At 42.0% G+C, this 23,679-nt stretch overlaps 1 protein-coding gene across 3 annotated transcripts in view; it reads left to right on the top strand.

Annotated features, from left to right (window-relative positions):
* Nucleotides 1–23,679, top strand: part of PRICKLE2 (prickle planar cell polarity protein 2) — a 389,088-nt gene that overhangs the window by 327,449 nt on the left and 37,960 nt on the right. For all 3 annotated transcript variants that reach the window (XM_087708820.1, XM_087708821.1, XM_014073626.2), the window contains 2 exons: nucleotides 347–533; nucleotides 10,412–11,266. In XM_087708820.1, coding sequence (XP_087564946.1) covers nucleotides 347–533; nucleotides 10,412–11,266 — 1,042 coding nt within the window. The remainder of the gene's footprint in view (nucleotides 1–346; nucleotides 534–10,411; nucleotides 11,267–23,679) is intronic.

Raw genomic sequence — 23,679 nt, 5'->3', positions numbered from 1 at the left:
TTTTATTTTATTTATTATTATGTATTATTATTCATCGCACAGCTAGCCAAATGTTCAGACTGGGTTTGGCATTTTGTCTACCTATCGAGTCCATACGAAAGACCTTGGATAGGCAGATCTGGATGTTTGATAGTGTTACAAATATCGTTGCAGGATAGAAGCTGTTGCCAAGTAAAACTGTGTTATGCAATTGACTGTGTTATTATGTTGCTTTTCATGTACACTGAGAGCTTCTGTTCCAGAGACAAATTCCTTGTGCGTCTAATCACACTTAGAGTAATCTATTCAATTCAGTTCAGTTCAATACTTATAAACAAATCCTGATTCCTCCTTTTGGTTTTCACAGATTATCTTTGCTGATGAATGCACAGAAGCTGAAGGAAGGCATTGGCACATGAAGCACTTTTGCTGTTTTGAATGTGAAACTGTGCTGGGCGGCCAGCGGTACATCATGAAGGAAGGGCGTCCGTATTGCTGCAACTGCTTCGAGTCCTTATATGCAGAGTATTGTGACACCTGCGCTCAGCACATCGGTAAGGGAGCTGTTTCGAAACGCCACCTTTTGCTGCCAGTTGGCTGTTTTGAAGTGGGAAAGTCTCAGCCCTTGATGTGAAACAAAAACACTATTTTTTTGTGTGCAGAACCCAAAACATGATAGGGCCTGTCAATATACCGTTGCATTATATTGTTTAAGGTGATGTGCGCCTGTAGGCTAGCGGTTGAAACTGTTGTGTTTTAAAAGTACATGACAGGCCCTGGCATTTGCTTCTGTCAAGCCTGCAGTAACTCCTTGGCAGATGTATACAGGCACCTAGCTGGGTCCATAGTCTAGATGCTGGCACCATTGCTTTTGGCAGAAATCAGCTGTAGCCAATGCCAATCACTGGTGGGTCTCCTTTTTGCCTCAATTGAAAGAAGCCAAAGATGTTTCCAACCCCATCAGAGAAAAAGAGAGAAAGACAGGGGGAAGAAGAAATGGTCAGCAAGCGAGCAAGGAATAAGTATGTTTAGAAAGAAGATGGCCTCTCCAACCTATAATAGCATAATACTCTGCTCAGAAAATATTTTACTGCTATTCAGAAGCCAGCTGTGAAGTAAAGGTTACCTTTGAAAAATGCAAGGAGGGAGGGAGGAAGAAGGAAGGATGGATGGATTTTTTTCAAGTATGTGATACGTGACAAAAACGAAATGCTAAATCCCAATTAAAGATTGGGAGCTAAGATTTGAAATACACGGACACAGGTCCTTCTGAGTCCTTTTTTTTCTGTGACACTTAGAAGCTCACAACCAAATTCAGTGACATACTGTTCGTCATAACAATATCCTAGTGTGGGGCAGAAAGGAAACAAGGATGCTTGTTTAAACCCTGCCTCCTGAAAGTAATAACAAATGGATTATTCCAATATCATTTCTTCCAGTGAAGTGATTTATCACTGTCCCACTTATTCCACTATTTGGCAAGAAGAAAATGCCCGCCTTTGCTTTTCAGTTTATAACGTAGCTTGCGAAAGCTATTCATTTCTTTGGAAAAATGTCCAGTTCTGGGTCTGGTTCATTAGAATTCTATTGATGAACTAAAAGTCTGAATATTTTAGTGTTCTGAATTAACAGCCATTTTCTAAGATAGAATTGAACTTACAGACATGAGGAGTTGCTTATACTGTCTTTAATTCATGAGTCCATCTAGCTCAGTATCACTGACACAGACTAACAGCTGCTTTCCCAGTTATCAAGTAGGAGTATTTCTAAGCTTTCAAGGATAAAGGCAATTACATTCAAGTTGCCCATCCTGGGCTAATGGGAAGGAAGAAGGAGTTTGTGATGAAGCACAAGCCTTCCACAACTATATTCTCTCACTGAGCCATGGTCCCTCCATTGGAGCATATTATTATGAAGACAGAGTCAGCCAATTTGAATGTAAATGAACTGAAGAAGCTTCTTGGATGAGTAGTGAAACCATCTTCAAGGATAAATAAAGAAAATCCAGTTGCCTTTTGAAAAAGCATCTGGGACAACTATGACCTGGATGACTGAGAATATCCTAAGACATTTAGTTAATGGAAAGTTGGTGTCGTGGTATTCTGCCCATCTGAACTTTCTAGTATTCAAAAGCAATTAAATTCAAGTTGGCCATCCTGGGCTAATGGGAAAGAAGAAAGAAATTGTGATGAAGTACCATCCTTCTAGCAACTAGAAGAAAGGCATGGCCCAAGATTAAACCCAACTGTCTGTATAATTAACATTTTCCCTCTATCGGTTGAAAAAAAATGGTAGAAGGTATTTCTGCTTTCCCAGATCCTTGACATACTTTTGTAAATACACATTGCTCCTGTGTTTTATTCCTCCTGTCTATTGCACATAATCATTATCCTTTTTGAAAGTCTATTTATAGATAGCAATGTTTTATTTTCCAGTTCCTTGATTATTGATTAGCAATGGGCGGTGGGTTTTTAAAAATTAGAATATACTGTTATATTCAATCCAAAAGAGATTTCCAGTGATACTAGCTGTGTGTGAATACCTATGTATGTTAGGGGGAAAGGGGATTTTAATGAGTGGCTCAATAGTATACTGTTTAGATGGTATAGATCGGTGTTTTTCAACATTGGCAACTTTAAGAGATGTGGACTTCAACTCCCAGAATTCCCTAGCCAGCTGGCTGGGGAATTTTGAGAGTTGAAAGTTCATATCTCTTAAAGTTGCCAAGGGTGAGAAAACTGGCAAAGATTATTTGCAGTGAAGAACAGTGGAAGAGTGGGGTTGTTAGCACAATCTTGGTCTGCCTTCTGTTGAAGGAGCATAAAATGTTGCAGCATTCAAAATGAGTGAAAAGCTCTAGAAATCCTATGTTTAAATATAGTATCTTACACCTGGAGAGCAAGAGTCAATTAAATTCAGTGGGACTTAGTAGACAGTAAGCACATCTAGCTAGCAGGATAATTTAGGAACAAATAATGGTGAAAAGGGGAAAAAATCATCCTGCTAAATCTTTCAGCCATTAGAATTGAGACAAGCTATAATTATGTTATTAAAATAAAACATAAATATCACAATTTCACCTATCGGGAACAATGGCGCCTCTAAACAGTTTCAAAAATAACTCTTTCCCCCCAGAAATATGAACACACATTATTATGAGGACGCTAAGATTTTGCTTTATTTGCCAGAATGACTAAAGCTGTAGTCTAGCAACATGCTGCAAGCTCCACATGTTTAATGCATGTATGCAGCGTTGCAGTGCATGTAGAAAAGAGGCGGAGCTTGTATCACAATGCTGTACCTCTGTTTTTTTTTTATTTCTGCCCCACTCTGGGTTCCCTGTGGGTGCCACCTTACACTCTGCTATATGAAAAAATATGCACACCCATTTCAATGAGAAACTTCATCGCCACAGCCACCATGTTTCTGTTGAAGTTAATAGAAACCAAATTTTACATGGACATCAAGGAAATTAAATGGGCAAACCGACTTAATTTTCTTTGGAAGTTGCTCCATGCCATTTTTTGAATAATGTTACGTCTACTGGCATGGTGATCTAGCATGACTTACCAGCCTTAATATATTGTGAATTCAGCCTTCAGTGAACTCAGGCTTATTGTGAATATAGTGACCCAGTACTTTGTGTTACAGCGTTTATATGTGTGTCACTCCTGGTGACTTTCAGGATAAGTCCCTGCAGTTTTCTAGGCAAGATTTTCAGAAGTGGCTTCCATTGCCTACTTCCTAGGGCTGAGAGAGAGTGACTGGATATCCTATCCTCTTTTGCCAATTTGGCTAATCATGATGGCTGAAGATCATTGCAATTATAGTTCAAGACAGCAGAGGGCAGATTGCATGCTATCTACTTTTTTCCATGACTATTTAGAATTTATCCAAATGGAACTAATTGTGGAATAGTGGGTAATAGTACAACCCACCTGTAGAATTAAAGGGTAGACATTTCCTAATAATAATAGAACAGGTTATTCTTACGCAGATGATCAGTAAAAGTATTTGTTCTAGATGCAAAAACTGAGCTTTCATCCTATTCAAATACTTTATTTCTTAGTTCATCCTCAAAATATCTTCTATCGCCAACTTATTTTTTTTTTCAAAACATGGAATACCTGATTTGCAGCAAAATAGAACTTTTTAAAAAAATTGTGTGTTAGTATGGGTATATGTCTGTTATGGATGAGGGCCAGTGTGGTAGAGTGGTGCTGGTTTGGAAGTGAGGTCCTTGTCCTCCCTTAGGGATAGAAGCCAACTTGGGGACAATTTATTTTCTCTTAGCCTTAGAAAAACATTTAATTACCAAGTTTCACTGAACCAGCGTGGTAGATTATAATCCATAACTTTCAATAAAGGGATTGTAGTGGATTGTCTTGGATGGATGGATATTCATTCCAGTTTTTTCATCATCCTCTGCAGTTCCTTTATGGAGCATTATCTTGCAATTCATAGAGGATTGAATATCCCATTCACAATGAGTTATCCTATTGGTAGTGTAAATTCTCAGAAGGGATTACCACAATGGGAAAAGAATATAAGAGAGATCAGAGTAAGTATATTCTACTACAGAAGGAAATTGAGTTGAGTTTGAGTTTGAGTTTTATTGCATTTGTATGCCGCCCTTTTCCCTGAGGGGACTCAGGGCGGCTCACAGCTCAAAAAGGGAAGAGGGGAAACAAACAGTTTAACAAGAACACAAAACAAGACATAGTTAAAAAAGCACAACAATCATACCATTCGGGAAAGGGGCAGTGAATCTTTAGCCCCAGACCTGTCGGAACAGCCAGGTCTTAAGGGCTGTGCGGAAGGCCTGGAGGGTGGTGAGGGTACGAATCTCCACGGGGAGTTCGTTCCAGAGTATGTTGAAGTATGTCAACATACTTCAATATTCTCTGCCAAAAAATACCCAAACCAAATGATTTCTAGTCATTCATAACCAGAAGAATGTTAACATGCTAATGGAAAATGACACTTTTTCACCAGGTCATAAGATGTCCAACAAGGTACTAGACAAGAGCAGAATTTAAGTACGAGACATCTTGGTGCCTATATGTCATAAGAACATCCAGCTATAGATGTGCCAGAGCTGAAACACAGGTTTGATGCTACAGAGATGATATGGGAAGTGTCAGAACCTTAGAGAAAGGCAAACATCCTGTTGTCGGAAGCAAACATCAAGACTGAACCTTGATATTCAGGGAATCAGAGAATTAAAGTAGATTGGACTGGATCCTTTCCCACTGAGCGTCAGATCTACTGTGGATAAGAATATATAGAAATGGAGAAGCCATTATTTTTTACAGAAGGGTATAAACTGAGCTCAGATACATCCCCCTCCAAAATAATAAGATGACTTCAATAAGTAACAAATGTTATGATGACCCAGATCTAGGCTTTATCCACGAATATGGAGGGTGGTACTATCTTCTTCAACCTTTCACTACTAATAAAGAAAAAAATGTGTTCCAAATCACGATTTAGAACCCATGTAAAAGTGATGAAGTTTGTTTTGGAACTTAGTAATTCATTTACTAGCTTTTTAATTCAGGACCATATTGATATACTTAGTTAAATAGTCTTTCATTCCTTCCTTCTTTTTTTCCTTTTTCTCCCTTGCCTTTCTACGTTTCCCCTTTCAGATTTAAAAAAAAAATCCTATTCATGTTATGTTCTTATTCATATTATTAAAATTCATATGAGATTCAGCTGAAACTTTCAGTTCTGAACAGATTAATATATGAGGTACAATACTGGCCAAATGAAATAATTAGAAATGCTTCATTGTGCAACCTACCCTGGAACATTTCAGGACTGAATTGTGGTTTGGAACTCTCTTTTGCTGCAAGGAAAGAAGTAACATAATACCATGGCCATTAACATTATTTGTATTAAATCTTTGCATATGCTGGAGGAAGCAGTACCATTATTATTCATCTGTTTTGACTATCTGTCTCCTGTTCTTATGAGCGTGCCAACAATCTTTCCCCCATTTAGGGGAAAGTAAGAGAAACTGACAAATTAAGGTTGGGCAAATATTCATTAACATTTCTGCTAATGGAAAGTTCATTTAATTTACAGACTATCTAAAAATACTTTATTCTTTGTACCCTGATTTGTGAAGTCATTAGTTATTATGAGGGATGAAAACTTATTTCTAGATGTTTGGTTCACTTCTTGAACTTACAGCTCTTGGATTTATCTGTTTTCCATTTTATTTATTGAATTAATATGCTGGCCTGTGACTGTTGAGTGACTTTCCTGAGCAGTTGACTTTCCCAAAGATGCTTTTTCAAGAGGCATCTGGACTTTCTGGGTTTTTTTGTTTTGTTTTGTTTTTTTTGAAGATGTTTCGCATCTCATCCAAGAAGTGTCAGGGTTCCAAGAAACATCCCCAATGAAATAAAACTCCAAGGACTGAAATTCCTCAAAGTTTCACTTTATTAAAGATGCTTCTTCAGCTCTGACTGAATGCTTTCCTCACCATCCACTCAGAGCTGAAGAAGCTTCTTGGATGAGAAGTGAAACATCTTCAAGTGCTTCAACAACTCTCTAAAAGGATGCAGATTACCAGCTGTCTGCAAGGAATATAAAACCTTCCCCTTCCATTCCCCACTATCTTGTCAGAGCTGAAGAAGCTTCTTGGATGAGAAGCAAAACATCTTCAAAAGAAAAAACAAGAAAGTCCTCTTGCCTTCTGAAAAAGCACCTTTAGGAAAACCATGATCTGGATGACTGAGAATCTCCATAGACAGTTGACTTGTTACCAATGTTGATGGCTAAACTAGCATGTTTAATGAATTAGTCAACATAATTGGCAACAGTCCAGCTGTTTAAACCTATTTGTAGATATATATTTATTTTGGTGTACTAGTTTTGCATAAAATTGCAGGTTTTGACTAGTCCATTCAAACTTTTGTTAGCCTTTTGAAACAATTTAAAGAAACATAATTGTTACTCACTCTGGACAAACGGAAGGATAATTACCGTATTTTCACGACCATAAGCCGCACTAAAAATCCTAAATTTTGATCCAAAATCGGCAGTGCGGCTTATAACCCGGTGCACTTTATATGTGGAAAAAGATCTCCCAGCTGCTTTGCTCCTCGCGACTGCAATAGATGTCCAGAAGCGGCCCCTGGGGCCAATGGGGACCGGACCCCCAGCTCGACAGCCCCTGTCGCCTCTGGACGTCCACCGCAGCTGTGAGGAGCCGAGGAGAGCGCGGAGAAGAGCGCGCGACGGCCCCCGGCGCTCCGGGAAGCGGGAGAGGCGCGCGGCCCGGCCTCTCCTCCCTGGACGGCGCAGCAGCAGCCCCAAGCGCACCGATCCCCGCGCCCTTCGCATCGGGGCATTCTCTTGCAGCACGCCCCGATGCGAAAAACACAGAGATCGGGCGACGTCCAGGGAGGAGAAATCAAACCGCGCGCCTCTCCCGCCTCCCGGAGCGCCAAGAACCGTCGCGCGCTCCCCTCCACACTCTCCTCGGCTCCCCACAACCACAACAGACGTCCAGAAGCGACAGGGGCCACCGAGCCGGAAATCCAATCCCCAACAGCCCCAAAAGCCGCTTCTGGACATCTGTGGCTCCCGGCGCTCCAGGAAGCACCGAAAGCAGCTGGGAGGGGCGCGCGGCTTGGTTTCTCCTCCCTGGACATCGCAGCGGCGGCCCCGGGCTCACCGATCCCAGTGCCTTTCGCATCGGGGCGCGCTGCAAGAGCATGCCCCGATGCGAAAAACACAGAGATCGGTGAGCCCGGGGCCGCCGCTGCGACGTCCAGGGAGGAGAAACCAAGCCGCGCGCCCCTCCCAGCCGCCCTCGGCGCCCCCCGGAGCGCCAAGAACCCTCGTGCCGCTCCTCGCGATGTCCAGAAGCGTCGGGAAATGTGCGGCTTATAACCCGGTGCGCTTTATATGTGGAAAAAGTTAAAAAAATTAACGTTAATTGATACTGCGGCTTTTAATCCGGTGCGGCTTTTGGTCGTGAAAATACGGTAGTTTTAGGCCCATTTTGCAGTCTATTGGGGATAGTTTTCTCATTGTCACAAATTTGCATGTGTTTGATTAAGTGTCTTTTTACCCATTATTTGGGTAAAAAGAAATTATTATCATTATTATTATTATAAAAATGATGTCCCCATTAATATAAGTAATGGGATTTAGGAGATAGACTCTCTGAAGAGCAGTGAGGATAAAATTGATTCTGCAAGATGAACAGTTATAATAATTACTGACTCATTTCTGTTAATAATTGGGCTAGATCTATTGACTCACAAATAGCGTTGTCTGCCAGGAACAAAGATTAGGGATGTGACAGAACGATTTTCAAGATTTACCAAGTTCATTGACAGTTATCCCTTCATGTTAATCCAAACACGGGAGAAATGAAGAACAGGCATTCCATTTATGTACACATTCATTAGCTGGCTTCCCACATCATGCTTAGTCATTGTGGCGATTTTGTTTGTTTATTTTGGCTTAGCATGTTGTGCGAACTCAGCCATTATGGTTTGTAATGCATAGATTACAGTTTAGTTTGCCATGAAAACTTAGCTTAATAATTGTTTTTCAACAGTTAGCAAATCATATCTTAATGGTATAGGAAGTACTGACTTCTCAATCTTCTCAGGTGCCCATCCTTCTGTGTCACAGTGGATCACTGGAAAGTTAGCTTCAGATCAACTCTGTAATTCAATGATCATGATCAACTCAACGCAATTATATTTTACATATAAGTTGGTCAGAGAAGTTTATTGCATATTTCTAACCAACAGCTCATTCTGTAATGTATCAGGATCTGCTGAGCACAATTTATGCTAGCAGCTGCATTTCAGCTTTGAGTAGTCAACTGGTGATCACTTTCCCAAACATACTGGTATCAAGTTCTAGACAGGATTGACATGGCAAAGGCAACAACTAAAACTGAATCAATTAATTCGTTAATAGGAACACTTCCCATTGACTTGACCTAGCTCTGATTAAAGCTTACTTTTCCACTTCCTCAAGCTAATGTTAGACCATAATTTTTCAATATCAGTTTAGATTCGAAATCCTGAGTTCATATCGTCATATCATCACGCACATCTGCAGGATGTCAGGTGGGAAAGTTTGCCTATTGCCCTTTACAAATACATCCCCCCCTGAGGTCTGAGAATGTAGCTTTTTTTTTTTTTTGCTTTACTGCAAAGTAAAAAAACACTGGACTAAAGGGAGGTGCCAAGGAGTTGTGTTAATTTCATGAACAGCTGGCCTGACCCATGACAGGTAAGCTTCAGGATCCTTTCTGATTGAAAACAGTATTTCTCATTGTTGAAATGCCAATTGGCCTAATTCTTTTTAATAATCCCCAAGGGGTTGTGAATGATGAGCAAGGCACATTGTATTTTTCTTTTCTTTTTTTCCTGCTGTTTCATGGCAGAAGATTAATGACAACGCTAGCAAATGGGATAATTCTCTGAAGGTTCCATTTTCTTTCTGCATCAGACAGATAGGCTAGGAAAAAATGATGATTATTAATTTTTTTTGTGCTCTGGAACATGGTATAAATCCAGAGCAAAAAATTTGGTGATGAGTTCATGTTCTGAATGCTTTTTCTCTGAAACGGGATGTTAACTATAATATTCCAGAAAAGCCACATAGAGTTCTGATAGGAGAGAATATATTTAGCTCCAGGTTGAACTGTGGAGTCCTTGGTGCTCTCTGAACTTGTTTGTTTGCTTGAGGATGTTTTATTACCCTGATGTTGTCTAGTTGTATATTAATGTAATGTCTGCAAACAAACAAGCTCAGGGACCCCCATGGACTCCACCGGCTATAGAATACTTGTAATATAATTTCAAAAAAAAATCGCTATTGAAACTTATCCCAAAACTAGACTGTATATATTGTGAAATAGTGGAACGATGTGATCAACACATTCTGCTTCCCCATATAGACTGTTCTACCTATAGAAATGTTTTGCTCTCCGTTACAAATGTTCCATTTTTGGATGTTCATGGGCATGGAAAATTTCCTGGGTAAAAGAACTGCATGTACTGCCTGATGCGCTTAAGGAATAAATTGGATCAGACCCCCTTTTTGAATTATAGTAGAATAACAAGAGAATGTCACAATCGTGATAAATATTACTACTCTTTGCTTAGTACAGGGGTGTCAAACCCATCATATGATGTATAGGGACTTTCTTCCCCTTTGCTAAACCGGGTGGACGCCCAGCCAGCACGTGATGCCTTGTCAGGCATGTTGGCCACACCCGCCCAGCATGTGACACATACGGGCCAGGAGTTTGACTGCCCTGGCTTAGTGGAGGGACGTAATAGGTACATAGTAGGTACAATGGGGGAAAATAGTTTGCTAAATGTCTCATCTGATTTGCTCCAAATTGATAGGCACTTACAGTATTTCTCTCCCTTCTTATCTAAAGGCATCGACCAGGGTCAGATGACGTATGATGGCCAACACTGGCATGCTACAGAGACCTGCTTTTGCTGCGCCCAGTGTAAGAAATCTCTGCTTGGCCGACCATTCTTGCCAAAGCAAGGGCAGATTTTTTGCTCCAGGGCGTGCAGCATGGGAGATGATCCAAACGGTTCAGATTCATCGGACTCTGCCTTCCAAAGTGCCAGAGCCAAAGAATCCCGGCGTAGTGCTAAGATTGGGAAGAACAGGAACAAAGGAGAAGAGAATGCCAGCAGCCAGAGTAATCAGTTGCAGGTGACCTCCAGCAGACTGTCTGCAGATGTGGACCCTCTGTCTTTGCAGATGGACCTGCTGAGTTTGTCCAGCCAAACTCCGAGCCTAAACAGGGACCACGTATGGAGAAGCAGAGATGAACTCTACCACTACGGGAACAAAATGGATCAAAGTCCATCGCAAAGCCCTTTGCAGCTGCTCAGTCAGTGTAATGTCAGGACGCCCTACAACCCAGCACAGACGCCAGGTCCTCCACAAGAACTGTGGGGTAAACATTTCAACAACCCAAAGAGAAGCTCCTCTCTAGCCATGAAAGGACATGGTGGCAGTTTCATTCAGGAATGCCGAGAAGATTATTACTCAGGAAGGCTACGTTCGCAGGAGAGTTACAGTGACATGTCCAACCAGAGTTTTAGTGAAACCAGAGGGAGTTACAAGTATGACCAAGAAGAAGACAGTACCATGACGGAACAACATTGTCGGACCAGGCATCCACTCAGTGCACTGAAATTCACTGAAAAATTGTCACGCACAGAACAAACTCCTCGGGGTTCAATGGAGTCGCTGGCTCTTTCCAATGCAACAGGTAAGATCTGTGTGTAATACTATTAGAGTATATAATATCATCTGTGTGTAGTACTATTATTAGTGTAATGGTGTAATCAGTGGGGAAATGTAATTTTTTTTGCCACCGGTTCTGTGGCCATGGTTTGGGGGGGGAGTCATGTGACTGAGTGGGGATGGCCAACTTTTTTTTCACTTTTTAAACCATTTTTTTTCCTGTGGGTTCGGGCAAATAGGCAGGAAAAAATACTTTTAAAATTGAAAAAATAGCTTTTGATGATCATGCAGATTGACAATGCACACCTTCCTATCCTTGACAATAATTATAATAATAGGTAAAGGTTCCCCTTGCACGTATGTGCTAGTCATTCCCGACTCTAGGGGGCGGTGCTCATCTCCGTTTCAAAGCTGAAGTGCCAGCGCTGTCCAAAGACGTCTCCGTGGTCATGTGGCTGGCATGACTCAACACCAAAGGCGTACGGGAGCTGTTACCTTCCCACCAAAGGTGGTTCCTATTTTTTCCACTTGCATTTTTACATGCTTTCGAACTGCTAGGTTGGCAGAAGCTGGGACAAGTAACAGGAGCTCACTCCGTTACATGGCACTAGGGATTTTAACCATCGAACTGCCGATCTTTCTGATCGACAAGCTCAGCGTTTTAGCCACTGCGTACCTATGCCATCCTTGACAATAATTATAATAATAATAAATATCAAAATAAACTTATGATCCCTGAGGTCATCCGAAATCTGTTGTCTGGGATAACTGTTCTATCTACTGCTTTATGGTAGGTGCTACTGTACAGTCATCAAAGCTATGGCTATTATTACATGGTTAATGCTTGAGAGAGTTTGATAGAGAGTTATGCATCTGAATAACTCTGAATAATGATTGGAGGGAGAGGGAGAGAGAAGCAATGTAATAATCTCATTCAATTATTCTGCATCAAGATCCTAAGGAGAAGATAAAGAACTACTGGCAAATAGCAATGATACAACTTGCCTAGTCTGGCCCACTGACTTTAAGCAGAACTCTTCCACAAAGCTCTGCCTATGCGCTGAAGCTTTCTTTTACTCCTCCTCCCTCTGCTGCATCCATACCCTACTTTTCTCCTTCATGGAGGATAAGAGAAATCAGCTGGCATATTCCCCGAGTGTGAGATCATGTTAACTTGCCACTAACCCATGTTCCCTGTTTGAAGATTTGTTCTTTCAATTAAGCTCTTGTTCTCAGGCACTTGGAAATAAAAATGTATTTATGCAATGTAAGGAAATCATTATCAAGGCATTTCGCCTGTCACGAGAGTAGAAAGATTCCCCTTCTCTTTCACTAATTGTAGAGCAGCGGTGTCAAACTCACATTGTCACGGCAGCATCATGTGACGAATCGGGGCTTTCCCCCCCTTCGCTAAACAGGGCGTGGGCATGGCCAGTGTGTGACGCATCCGGCTTGTGGGCCGTGGGTTTGACAGCCTGCTGTAAAGGTAATCCTAAAATGAACCTCAATTTTCTCTTTGAATTCCCTGATATTGGTTTGGTTTGGTTTGGTTTATTGGATTTGAAACCATATTCTAATAGTATTGCATTATTTCATTAATAATACTCTAATAATATTACACTCAGGGGTGAAATCCTCCCGTTCGGCCAAACTGGTAGGGACGATTGCCGTTGGTTCTGCGAACCGGAAGTAAACCGCTGCTTTGTGCCTCAGACAACAAAGCAATTTGGCCTGCCTTGGGGTACTTTGCAGGGGGGCGGGGCAGTGTTCGCTTGGTGCTTAACCTTTGCAGCAAAACTTCTTGCCTTGTTTTTGATCAAGTGAAGCGAAATGAGGAAGAGAAAAATCCATACCCTGCATGTTAATTCAGAAGGAAAAGAAAAATATTGGATCTTTGAGCAATGCTCAGTGAAAGAAATCGATCCTTGGTGGGATAGGCAGGAGATGTGAGGGAATTGGAGGTCCGTGTGAATGTCTGCGTTTGCACGTTTTTTGATCACGTTGAGTCAAACTTGGGTAGGCTTTAAAGCAAGTTGTGGTTTCATGCAGCTCCGTGCCTTAGTTTTTCTTTCGTGAATATGGACTTTGCTCGGCAACTTTCATAGGTTTAAAAAAAATTGTATGAATTTTTTCTATTTCTACCAAGAGGCTACAACTGAAAAACAAGGAGGATCCTCATTTAGCAACAGAAAATTTGGGCTCCATTGTGGTCATAAGTTGAGGACTACCTCTAGTGTATTTATCTTTTATCTATTTTATCCTGGAATTATATCCGATATGTCAGGCCTGCAGCCATCTTTTCTTTTGGATCTCTGGCCTGCCACACTTTCTATTATTCTACTATGCATTTTCTATTGTGGGAAAATGGGGGGGGGGGATTGTAAGGAGTTACATACTATGTAGCCATAACAAAATTATTTCTAGAAAGCCAAGGTCATCCTTTGTCTTTGCACCTCTGCACCTGGAAACAATGAAGGATGAGCCTGAAGTACTTCTGCCAGCAAAAATGGAACTCAGGAGGGCCGCTGGCTGCCGCATTTTCACTGGCAGAGGGTTGCAGGAGGCCATCGCAGCCAAAAACAGAGCTCGGGAGCCCGTTTTTACTGGCAGAGAGCTCGGGCCTCCACAGACACCCCTGACACGAGTGACATTGAGCTGGCCATGCACCTCCCGGCCACACACACACACACATGCCCTGCCAAGGTCAAACACAACCCTGATGCGTCCCTCAATGAAATTGAGTTTGACACCCCTGCTGTAGACTGTTGAGTAGTGACCTCTGCCCACCCAGCATGGACATCAAATTGTGCGTGTCAAAGGTGAAACACATTTATCATTTATTTATATTCCTTTAAAGCGGGATAAGAAGGGTCAGCAGAAAAGTTGTAAATGCACACTTTTAAAAAGAACTAATCTCTCCAATAAAACAATTTCAGTCCATTACCGGAAAAAAATTATAGATCTTGCCCGAGGAGTAATAAAAATAACATTCTGGGTTTGGCTTTTAACTGATAAGAGTATATATAGATATGTATCTTAAAATTGGCATTGTCAGTTTGGGAGCTAAGAGATAAACGATGTACCATTTAAGATAGGCTGGTTGGAGGAAGGGAAGTAGTCTGGGGCTGTGAAATTAATCTTTTGAAACGGCATTTTAACAGAAGGGAAATGGGTGATGGAGTGAACCAATGAAAGAGCTGCCTTAGATTTGGCTTATTTGTCATGCCAACGTCTGGTGCTTTTATTCCTTCTCCTGAAGGACATGGCATTTCTGAGCTTCTTCCCAAGTCAGGTGAATCCGATGGCAGCAGAACCATGATAATCGGCAATATAACTGTCCAGAAATTGCTGTCATAACTCAGTAGGTGTCATGGTGAATGCAACAATTCCATAGCTGGGTCTTTTTGTTTACCTGATAAAACACAGGGAGGGAGGGAGGGAGGGAGGGAGAGACTCTTAAAGGAGCAGTCATTGTAATAGAAAGGAGAATATCCTTGAGAGATTGCAGGTAATATTATTTGAAGAGGAAAAGCCAAATGCAGATTATAAAAACAGATAAAATATAATACAGCACAGGTAGTCCTCGACTTACTACCACAATGGAGCCCCAAAATTCTGTTGCTAAATGAGACACTTGCTTTGCCCCATTTTACAACCTTTCTTGCCACTGCTGATAAGTGAATCATTGCAGTGGTTAAGTTGGTAACACCGTTGTTAGATGATTCTGGCTTCCCCCTTGACTTTGCTTGTCAGAAGGTAGCAAAAGATAATCACACGACCCAGGACACTGCAACCGTCATAAACATGAAACGGTTGCCAAGCATTCAGATTTTGATCATGTCACCACGGAGATGCTGCAACGGTCTTGAGTGTGAAAAATGGTCATCATCACTTTTTTCAGTGCCGTTGTAACTTCAAATGGTCATTAAATGAATGGTTATAAGCTGAGGACTATATAACTTGGATGTCTTGGGGCAGCTTAAAATGTCTCCAAACTCCAAAAATAAGGAATCATTTCATAATTAATTGAAACACGCTGTTTGGAACATTTTTACTAGTAATAGTAAACACTGCAGTTTAAATATGATTTTACTTCCGTGGAAATAGAGGAGTCAGAGTCCTTCAAACAGTCCAAGTCATACAGGGATAAGACAGTCAGTCATCAATGTCTTTCAGTTAAGGGATAATCCAAATAACATAGTCCAGTATCATATAACCAGTCCGGTACTCAAAGTTTGCTAGCAGTTGCAAAACTTACAATAGCTCACAGCACATTCTAATAGCCAGCTTCCAAAACACTCAGATCAGATCAGCCCAGCATCTAACAAACAGAGAGCTAACAGTCATTCTGGCTCCCTTGTTAATAGGCACCTAAAATGTTAATTGTTGGATTGCAAATACCGAGCCAGACATTTTTGTGGTTGTAAGAGCCAGTTTTCCAGCCATGGCTGTTGTTGCCACTCACATATATAATCTGTTTTGCTATTTTTGTTGCTGCCCGTCCACTACAGACAGAATTGCTTTGCTGAAATCCTGACCACCTACAACATTTGATGAAATGCTTTGCTTCTCGAAGCTGCATCTGTTACCTTTCTGATATGCAATCCAATTATAGTGGGGGGGGGGAAAGAATCAAACTCTTGTCTGTCTGTCTGTCTGTCTCTTCCTGCCTGCTTGTTTGCAATCTTTTCCTAGTCTTGCGTGAGCTCTTGTGGTGTCAAAGGATGTTTGTGATTACGTAAAGCTCCTGAGAATAGAATGCTTGCAAATAATGTACCTGATTAAATAACAAGAGGTGTATTAATAAGAAACTTTACATAGGATACAGGAATAGAATCTGATGTTGAAGCTGATGAGACAATGGTCTCTGATAAGTCTGGGAGGGTTTTTTCCCCTAATTTTGACACTAGGTAATGAGTAGAGAAAGGGACGCGATGGCTCAGTGGCTAAGATGCTGAGCTTATAGAGCAGAAGGTCAGCAGTTCGCTGGTTTGAATCCCCAGCGCCGCATAACGGAGTCAGCTCCCGTTACTTGTCCCAGCTTCTGCCAACCTAGCAGTTCGAAAGCATGTAAAAATGCAAGCAGAAAAATGGAGACCACCTTTGGTGGGAAGGTAACAGCGCTCCATGCACCTTCGGCGCTTAGTCATGCCGGCCACATGACCATGGAGACATCTTCGGACAGCACTGGCTCTTCGGCTTTGAAACGGAGATGAGCACCGCCCTCTAGAGTCAGGAACAACTAGCACATATGTGCAAGGGAACCTTTACCTAATGAGTATAGAGTTGCAATTTGAATCCCACATCCCTAATTCGGTAAAATGGCGTTAAAAGCTTAGAGTTTTCCAAAAAAGATCTTGTAAGAAAATTGGGAAGGACGATCATTTAAAAATCTCACTGGCAGAAGCTTCTTTCAAAGAATTCCGTAGTTAAAAAAAATACTAATCATGGACTGTGATAAGTTAGGATGAACCTCTTGACCCCCACTAGTTTTTTTCCAGATAAGGACTTCTGAGTAGTTCTACCAGGAACTACTCCATTTAGTGATTGGAAGATACTACTCCTTCAACCTAAGTTTAGAAAAAGAAGAAAGATGACTTAAATGTTCCTGCCCAACTCGGATAATTTAAGAACTTTTGCAACTATTGGCAATTTTGAAAGAAGACAAGATGGTTGTATAGTTTGTGTGGAGGCTTGCACATGGGATCCAAAAGTGCTTTTTTCAAAAGGTGACTGGAATTTGTTTTTATTTGAAGATGTTTCACTACTCATCCAAGGAGCTTCTTCAGTTCTGATTGAAGCTTCTAAATGAAGCTTCTTCAGTCAGAACTGAAGAGGCTTCTTGGATGACAAGTGAAATGTCTTCAAGGAAAAGCAAAGTCCAGTCGCCCTTTGAAAAAGCACCTTTGGGACAACCATGACCTGGATGACTGAGAATCTCTATAGATACATGGGGAAAGTTTAATAAAGAATTCCCTTACAGAACCAATGGTGCCAAGTGTCTTGATGCAATTGTTCAGGGGAAAGAAGAGTTCAGTATACAAACAAAACAAAGGAAGGAAACAATCACACAGTAATAATAACAGAATGAGAAAGTTGGAAGGGACCTTGGAGGTCTTCTAGTTCAACCCCCTGCTCAAGCAGGAGACCCTGTACCATTCCAGACAAATAGTGGTCCAATCTCTTCTCGAAATTCATCATCTTAACTTAAAGATTATTATTATTTTGTATTGCTCACCTAAATAAGCTCTGGGATTTGGGCATCAGTACAGAGAACATTAAGAAAACAAACGATGTAAACCACCCAGAATCATTGAAAGCTGCCCCAAATCTTGCTGGATAGCAAGAGGAACAGCATATAAATTAAATAAATAAACATCTGGGGCATCTGCTTGATAGGCATTTCTTGCTTCTCCTTCATCATAATTTCTTCTTCTTCTATGAGCATGGTCTAAATTTTGAACAAACGTAGATGATAATGAAAATTAACTTCTTTGACAGGACTGATGGTTGCTTTGACCAAACCAGGTTAGTGCTCCATATATGATGGTCAGAGACTAGGCAAGAAATCAGTAACTACCTAATAGGTAAATCTGCCATCCTAACAAACCAGATGAAATTTTAAATCAAAGTCTTAACATTGTGCCACTAGATAATGTGAAGAAACTTCAGGAGGAATTTAAAGGAGTGAATTCCATTTGTCCAAGCATCTCAGATTGGGTCAATTTATCAAAAGCTACAGGGTTACACCTATGTATCACATTGAAAGCTGGGGTTTCTCATGTGCCCTTTTATGAAATATGTAGTCCATTTCAGTTGAATGTGACCTTCATTTCAGTTATTACAAACGCCTCTGTATTAAATGACTCTAGGCAGCTCGCAATATAAAGAAAAACAAGTGAGAATTGCAATCAGTTCAATAAAAATAGAGTGAAAGAAATAAGCTGGAAAATCCAGACAGCCTACCCCAAATGTACAAAATATGACAACGTCTTAAACTGGCAGGTTCCATTCAGCTCACCCTAAAACTAAGATAACGGGGAGGCCATTAAGGCCTTCCACAATGCCATAATAATGGAGCCATTCAAATATCAAGCCGTTCAAAATTCAAGTATATAAGACTTATATGCTGCTTCATAGTGCTTTTTACAGCCCTCTCTAAGCAGTTTACGGAGTCAGGATATTGCCCCAACAATCTGGGTCCTCATTTTACCCACCTCGGAAGATTGGAAGGCTGAGCCAACCTTGAGCCTGGTGAGATTCGATCTGCCAAACTGCAGCTAGCAGTCAGCTGAAGTAGACTGCAGTACTGCACTCTAACCACTGTGCCATCTTGCCATGGCATAATCATGCCATGTAAGGCAGTAATGGTTTTCTCTTACCTTCGCTACTGGTTTGGAACCGGGAGTGCATGGCACTTCTGCACATGCGCAGACATCCGTAATGACCTCTGGACGGGTGGGGAGAGCCTCCCACCGCCACTACCAGCTCACCCAAACTGGGGCGAACTGGCAGAATACCACCTCTGATGTAAGGCAGAGATCCCCAACCTCTTGTTCACAGACCAGCACTGAGCCATGACGTGCCAGAAACCGGGCCCGTGCAAACAAGCTAAGCCCCATCCATGGAATGGATGCAGGCAGCATGCAAACCACGCCCCCTTCAGTCCATGGAGAAACGTCTCCATGGAAGGGGTCCCTGGTGCCCAAAAGGTTGGAGGCCGTTGGGGTAAGGGGTTTATAGGCAATAACCATCTCCTTGAATCACACTTGGAAGCACACTGGCTAACACAAACGAGCGGTATCCCAGGAATATGCTGAGCCAAGTCGACCACCCTCCAGGCTACTTACTGCATTCTGAACGAGTTGAGAATCTTCTGGATTGTTTCCAAGGGCAGCTCCACACAGGGCACATTGGAGTAGTTAAGCGATGAGGTGATCGGCTACGTTTTGATTGGGGCATTCTATTTATTAAGTGATTTCTTGAGGAGACTTTGGTCCAGAACTTGCAATATGCATTGCAGGTAGTCCTCAACTTAAGACCAGAATTGGGACCCAGAATTTTCTGTTGCTAAACAAGGTGATTGTAAAGTGAGCTGAACAATTTATTTTTTTTGTAAATGTGTTTTTATTTTCCATTTTCATTTCGTACAGTCACATATATACTTTGCATAACCGGGGCCATATAGCATTAAACAATAAACATAGCCATTCCTCTTGTCAACAATACCCCCCAAAATAGAAAGCCAATGTACCTCTTCGACCCTCCATACACCCTTTCTTTCACCCCCCCCTCCAACTTTCCATCTTCCCTCCAACATTCCCCTCTACCCTACTTCCCCTCCCCCTCTACCATTCCTCTCTCCCAGTACACTCCCTCCCTTCTCACCCTCCCTCCCATCCTCTCTCCCACCCTCTCTACCCCTCTTTCTTCTATCCCTCTACTCCTCCCTTCGGTGTATTTCTACTATCTATTAATATATTCAGCTTGTCCTATTTTTACAGTGAAATTAAAGAGCAACAGTATACAAGTGCAGTCGTGTTACTTTAAAATCTAACACATACTATATATCCCCCCCTCCCCCCTAACACCCCAATGAGCTGAACAATTTTTACGACCTTCGTTGCCATGGTTGTTCAGGAAATCAGTACAGCAGTTAAATGAATCATGTGGTCATTAAACAAATCCAGCTTTTCCCATTACCTTGCTGGTCAGAATCTGGTTGGGAAGGTCTCCAATAACAATAGCAGTTAACAGTTAGACTTATATACCGCTTCATAGGGCTTTCAGCCCTCTCTAAGTGGTTTACAGAGTCAGCATATTGCCCCCACAGTCTGGGTCCTCATTTCACCCATCTTGGAAGGATGGAAAGCTGAGTCAACCTTGAGCCGGTGAGATTTGAACCGCCGAACTGCAGATAGCAGTCAGCTGAAGTGGCCTGCAGTACTGTACTCTAACCACTGCGCCACCTCCCATGATCCATGCTGCAACTGTCCTAAACACATGCCAGTTTGCTAAGTAGCTTAATTTTGATAACTTGGTCATGGGGATGCTGCATCGGTCACAAGTGTGAGAACCTTAAGTCACTTTTTTCAATACTGTTGTAAGTTCAAATGATTGTTAAGTCAATAACGACCAGTTACTCTCAACATTCCTCATTTTCTCCCATTCTTCCGTCCACAGTAGGGATTTACTCTGGCTTCCTTTTTTGCTCCTGACCCCTAACCTTGGCTCCGGTTTTTAAGGCCCTGTGGTTCGCCATTCCCCACTCCTATCTTGCTGTGATCCTGTTTTTATAGAATGATGAGTAGGACAGGAGTGTCTTTTCCTTTCCTGTTTTTTTTTTCCTTTTTGCACTTTGCTCCTTCTCTTGTCCATTCCCACCCACCCACCCCCAGGATCTGAGTCTCTCTCTCCCCCCCCCCCATTATGAAATTCCCTTCCTACTCTGGCTGCACATATTCTTGGATGCACTTAAGAGGATTTAAAAACATATTTATTGAATGGAGCAGACTGCTGGGAGTGGTTGTGAACAGATGGTGAGAATGGCACTAGGGCTGTTTTGATGTAAATCTTATTAGCCAAGTTAAATGTCAGATAGGTTTAGGATTTTATAATTGTGTAAGTGTGACTGCAAATACATCATGGTGTGTTTTGATTTTATTTTTATGCAGTTTTAACTGCGTAGTTTTTGTTAGTTTTTTTTAAAATTGCGGTTGAACTGCGCTCCATGGAAGGGGGATTATAAAAAGGGATTTTTGTTTCTTTTTTATTTCTTTAGTTTATTGTTTAAGGTGCAGCCAGATAGCCAAACTAAGCATACAGCTAAACAGATCATATCTTTCCTGACCTGGCACCCTCTGAATACTGGACTGCTATATTGCCATCACCCTCAGCCAACACTCAACATGGATTCTGCTTTTCTTCCTGACCGCTTTTTATCTACATACTTCTCTGGAGTGTCTTCCTTGCCAAAAGCTTTTCCTTTCATGCTCCACAGTTGTTTGTTATTGTACTTTTCAAAGTTTTAAGGCATTTTGGCTATGGAAAAAAACACTTCCAAGTCATGAGGAATTTCTTAAGTTCTTTGTACTGGGGGTGGGGAAGGGTGATCTTCCTATGCATGCAGTGATACCCTGTTTCCCTGAAAATAAGACCTTCCCAGGTAAGAAGCCCAATCGGGCTTTTGAGCGCATGCGCTAAAATAAGGTATCTCCCAAAAATAAGCCCTCTCCCAAAATATTGCAACACAGCAACAGCTATGAGTTGACCACGTTTGCTGCGTCCTGCACCTCAAAATAATAAGATCTCCCTGGAAATAAGGCCAAGTGCTTATTTCGGGTTCAAAAGAAAATAAGACCCTGTCTTATTTTCGGGGAAACACAATAGACTTGAATGTTGATGAAAAATTAACTATTCCTAAGTGAATATATATGGGTGCTTAGCCTTACCATGCGGCCCTGGGCAGGCTTGTGCCGAAAATCTTCCTAATGGTAAATGGTAACATTTTCCCTGTCTAGTTGTATTGTGTTAAATGGTATTAACACTTCACATGATCTTGATTCTATCCCTCTGTTCTAGGCTACATAAACAGAGGGATAGAATCAAGATCACGTGAAGTGTTAATACTACTTTATAATGCCTTGGTAAGGCCACACATGGAATACTGCATTCAGTTTTGGTCGCCACGATGTAGAAAAGATGTGGAGACTCTAGAAAGAGTGCAGAGAAGAGCAACAAAGATGATTAGGGGACTGGAGACTAAAACATATGAAGAATGATTGCAGGAACTGGGGATGTCTAGTTTAATAGAAAGAAGGACTAGGGGAGACATGATAGCAGTGTTCCGATATCTCAGGGGTTGCCACAAAGAAGAGGGAGTCAAAGCACCTGAGGGTAGAACAAGAAGCAATGGGTGGAAACTAATCAAGGAGAGAAGCAACTTAGAACTGAGGAGAAATTTCCTGACAGTTAGAACAATTAATCAGTGGAACAGCTTGCCTCCAGAAGTTGTGAAGGCCCCAACACTGGAAGTCTTTAAGAAGATGTTGGATAACCATTTGTTTGAAACGATATAGGGTATCCTGCCTAGGCAGGAGGTTAGACTAGAAGACCTCTAAGGTCCCTTCCAACTCCGCTATTGTATTGTATAGTTGTATCCAACTCTAGAGCACAGTGCTCATCTCCATGTCTTAGCCAGCATTGTCTGAAAACATTTTCTGTGGTCATAGGGCCAGCGTGCCTATATGCACATTGCACATAGAATGCTGTTACCTTCCCATTGAAGTGGTACCTGTTATCACATTTGCATGTTTTTGAACTATGGGGAGTGCAGTGATTAGAATGCAGTACTGTAGGCTACCTCTGCCGGCTGCCTACAATTTGGCAGTTTGAATCTCACCAGGCTCAAGATTGTCTCAGCCTTCCATCCTTCCGAGGTCAGTAAAACAAGGACCCAGATTGTTGGGAGAAATTATGCTGACTCTGTAAACTTATTGAGGGCTGTAAAGCACTGTGAAGCGGTATATAAGTCTGTTGTGGTCCAGCAGGATCCGTTTGAGCTGCTGATGGGCTTGGATAGTGAGGAACCCTATGAGTCTGCTATGGAAGATGTGGAGGACCCTGGGCAGGGTTCAGACTCAGAGCAGGGACCAGAGTGGCTGGTTGGCCACCAGGAGGCGCCTGAGACATGGAGAGGTGGGGAGGATTCAAGGCAGTTTGTTTCTGACGCCAGGCAAAGGAGGGCAGAGAAATGGAAGCAGCAGCTGCGGAGGCAGACTCATAAGAGATAATCAAGCCCAGGTGGTTGTTGCTTGGCCCCTCCTAAGAGAGTATATAAGTGAGAAATTGGGAGGGTCCTTTTGTAGGACAACCGTTCATAACAGTCTTGAGGAACTCTTGTCTGGTCTGTTTTGTATTTCCGTTCTGTTTGGTTCTTGCATGAGAGTGTTGTCTGGGCTTTCAGCCAACGGAGTTGTAATTCCTGTGATTAAAGAGTGGCAAATAGCCAAGCCTGTGTCTGTGTTACTCACAGGCCGGGCGGGGGGGGGGGGGAGGTCAGAACATAAGTCTAAGTGCTATTGCTAGGTAGGCAGGAGCTGGGGCTAGGAATGGGAGCTCACCCGGTTGCGTGGCACTCGGATCTCGAACCCAGGCTGTCAGCTGAGCCATCGTGGCCACTAATGAGTTCAGTAGAATTCCCTCCAAGATAATGTGGGAGGGTCACTGCAAGATGACACCATCACCTTAGTCATTGTGTGGCTTTTGTCCTAGTTTGAAAGAACTTCACAATGGAAAGATAATGGAAAGGTAGCAATCCGAACATATAGTTGCTCAAGATACATATCCCCACTCATCCATCTGCTTTTAATCCATCTCCAAAGACAGTTGAAGGCATTTTGCTGTCTGGTGAACAGCAAGATGTTCTTTCCTCTCTCT

Source organism: Thamnophis sirtalis, unplaced genomic scaffold (genome assembly GCF_051295495.1).
Source record: "Thamnophis sirtalis isolate CommonGarterSnake01/CBP01778 unplaced genomic scaffold, rThaSir2_p1.2 scaffold_3, whole genome shotgun sequence".
Classification (NCBI taxonomy): domain Eukaryota; kingdom Metazoa; phylum Chordata; class Lepidosauria; order Squamata; family Natricidae; genus Thamnophis; species Thamnophis sirtalis.
The sequence above is the reverse complement of the archived record's forward strand: the minus strand, read 5'-3'. Positions and strand labels throughout refer to the sequence as shown.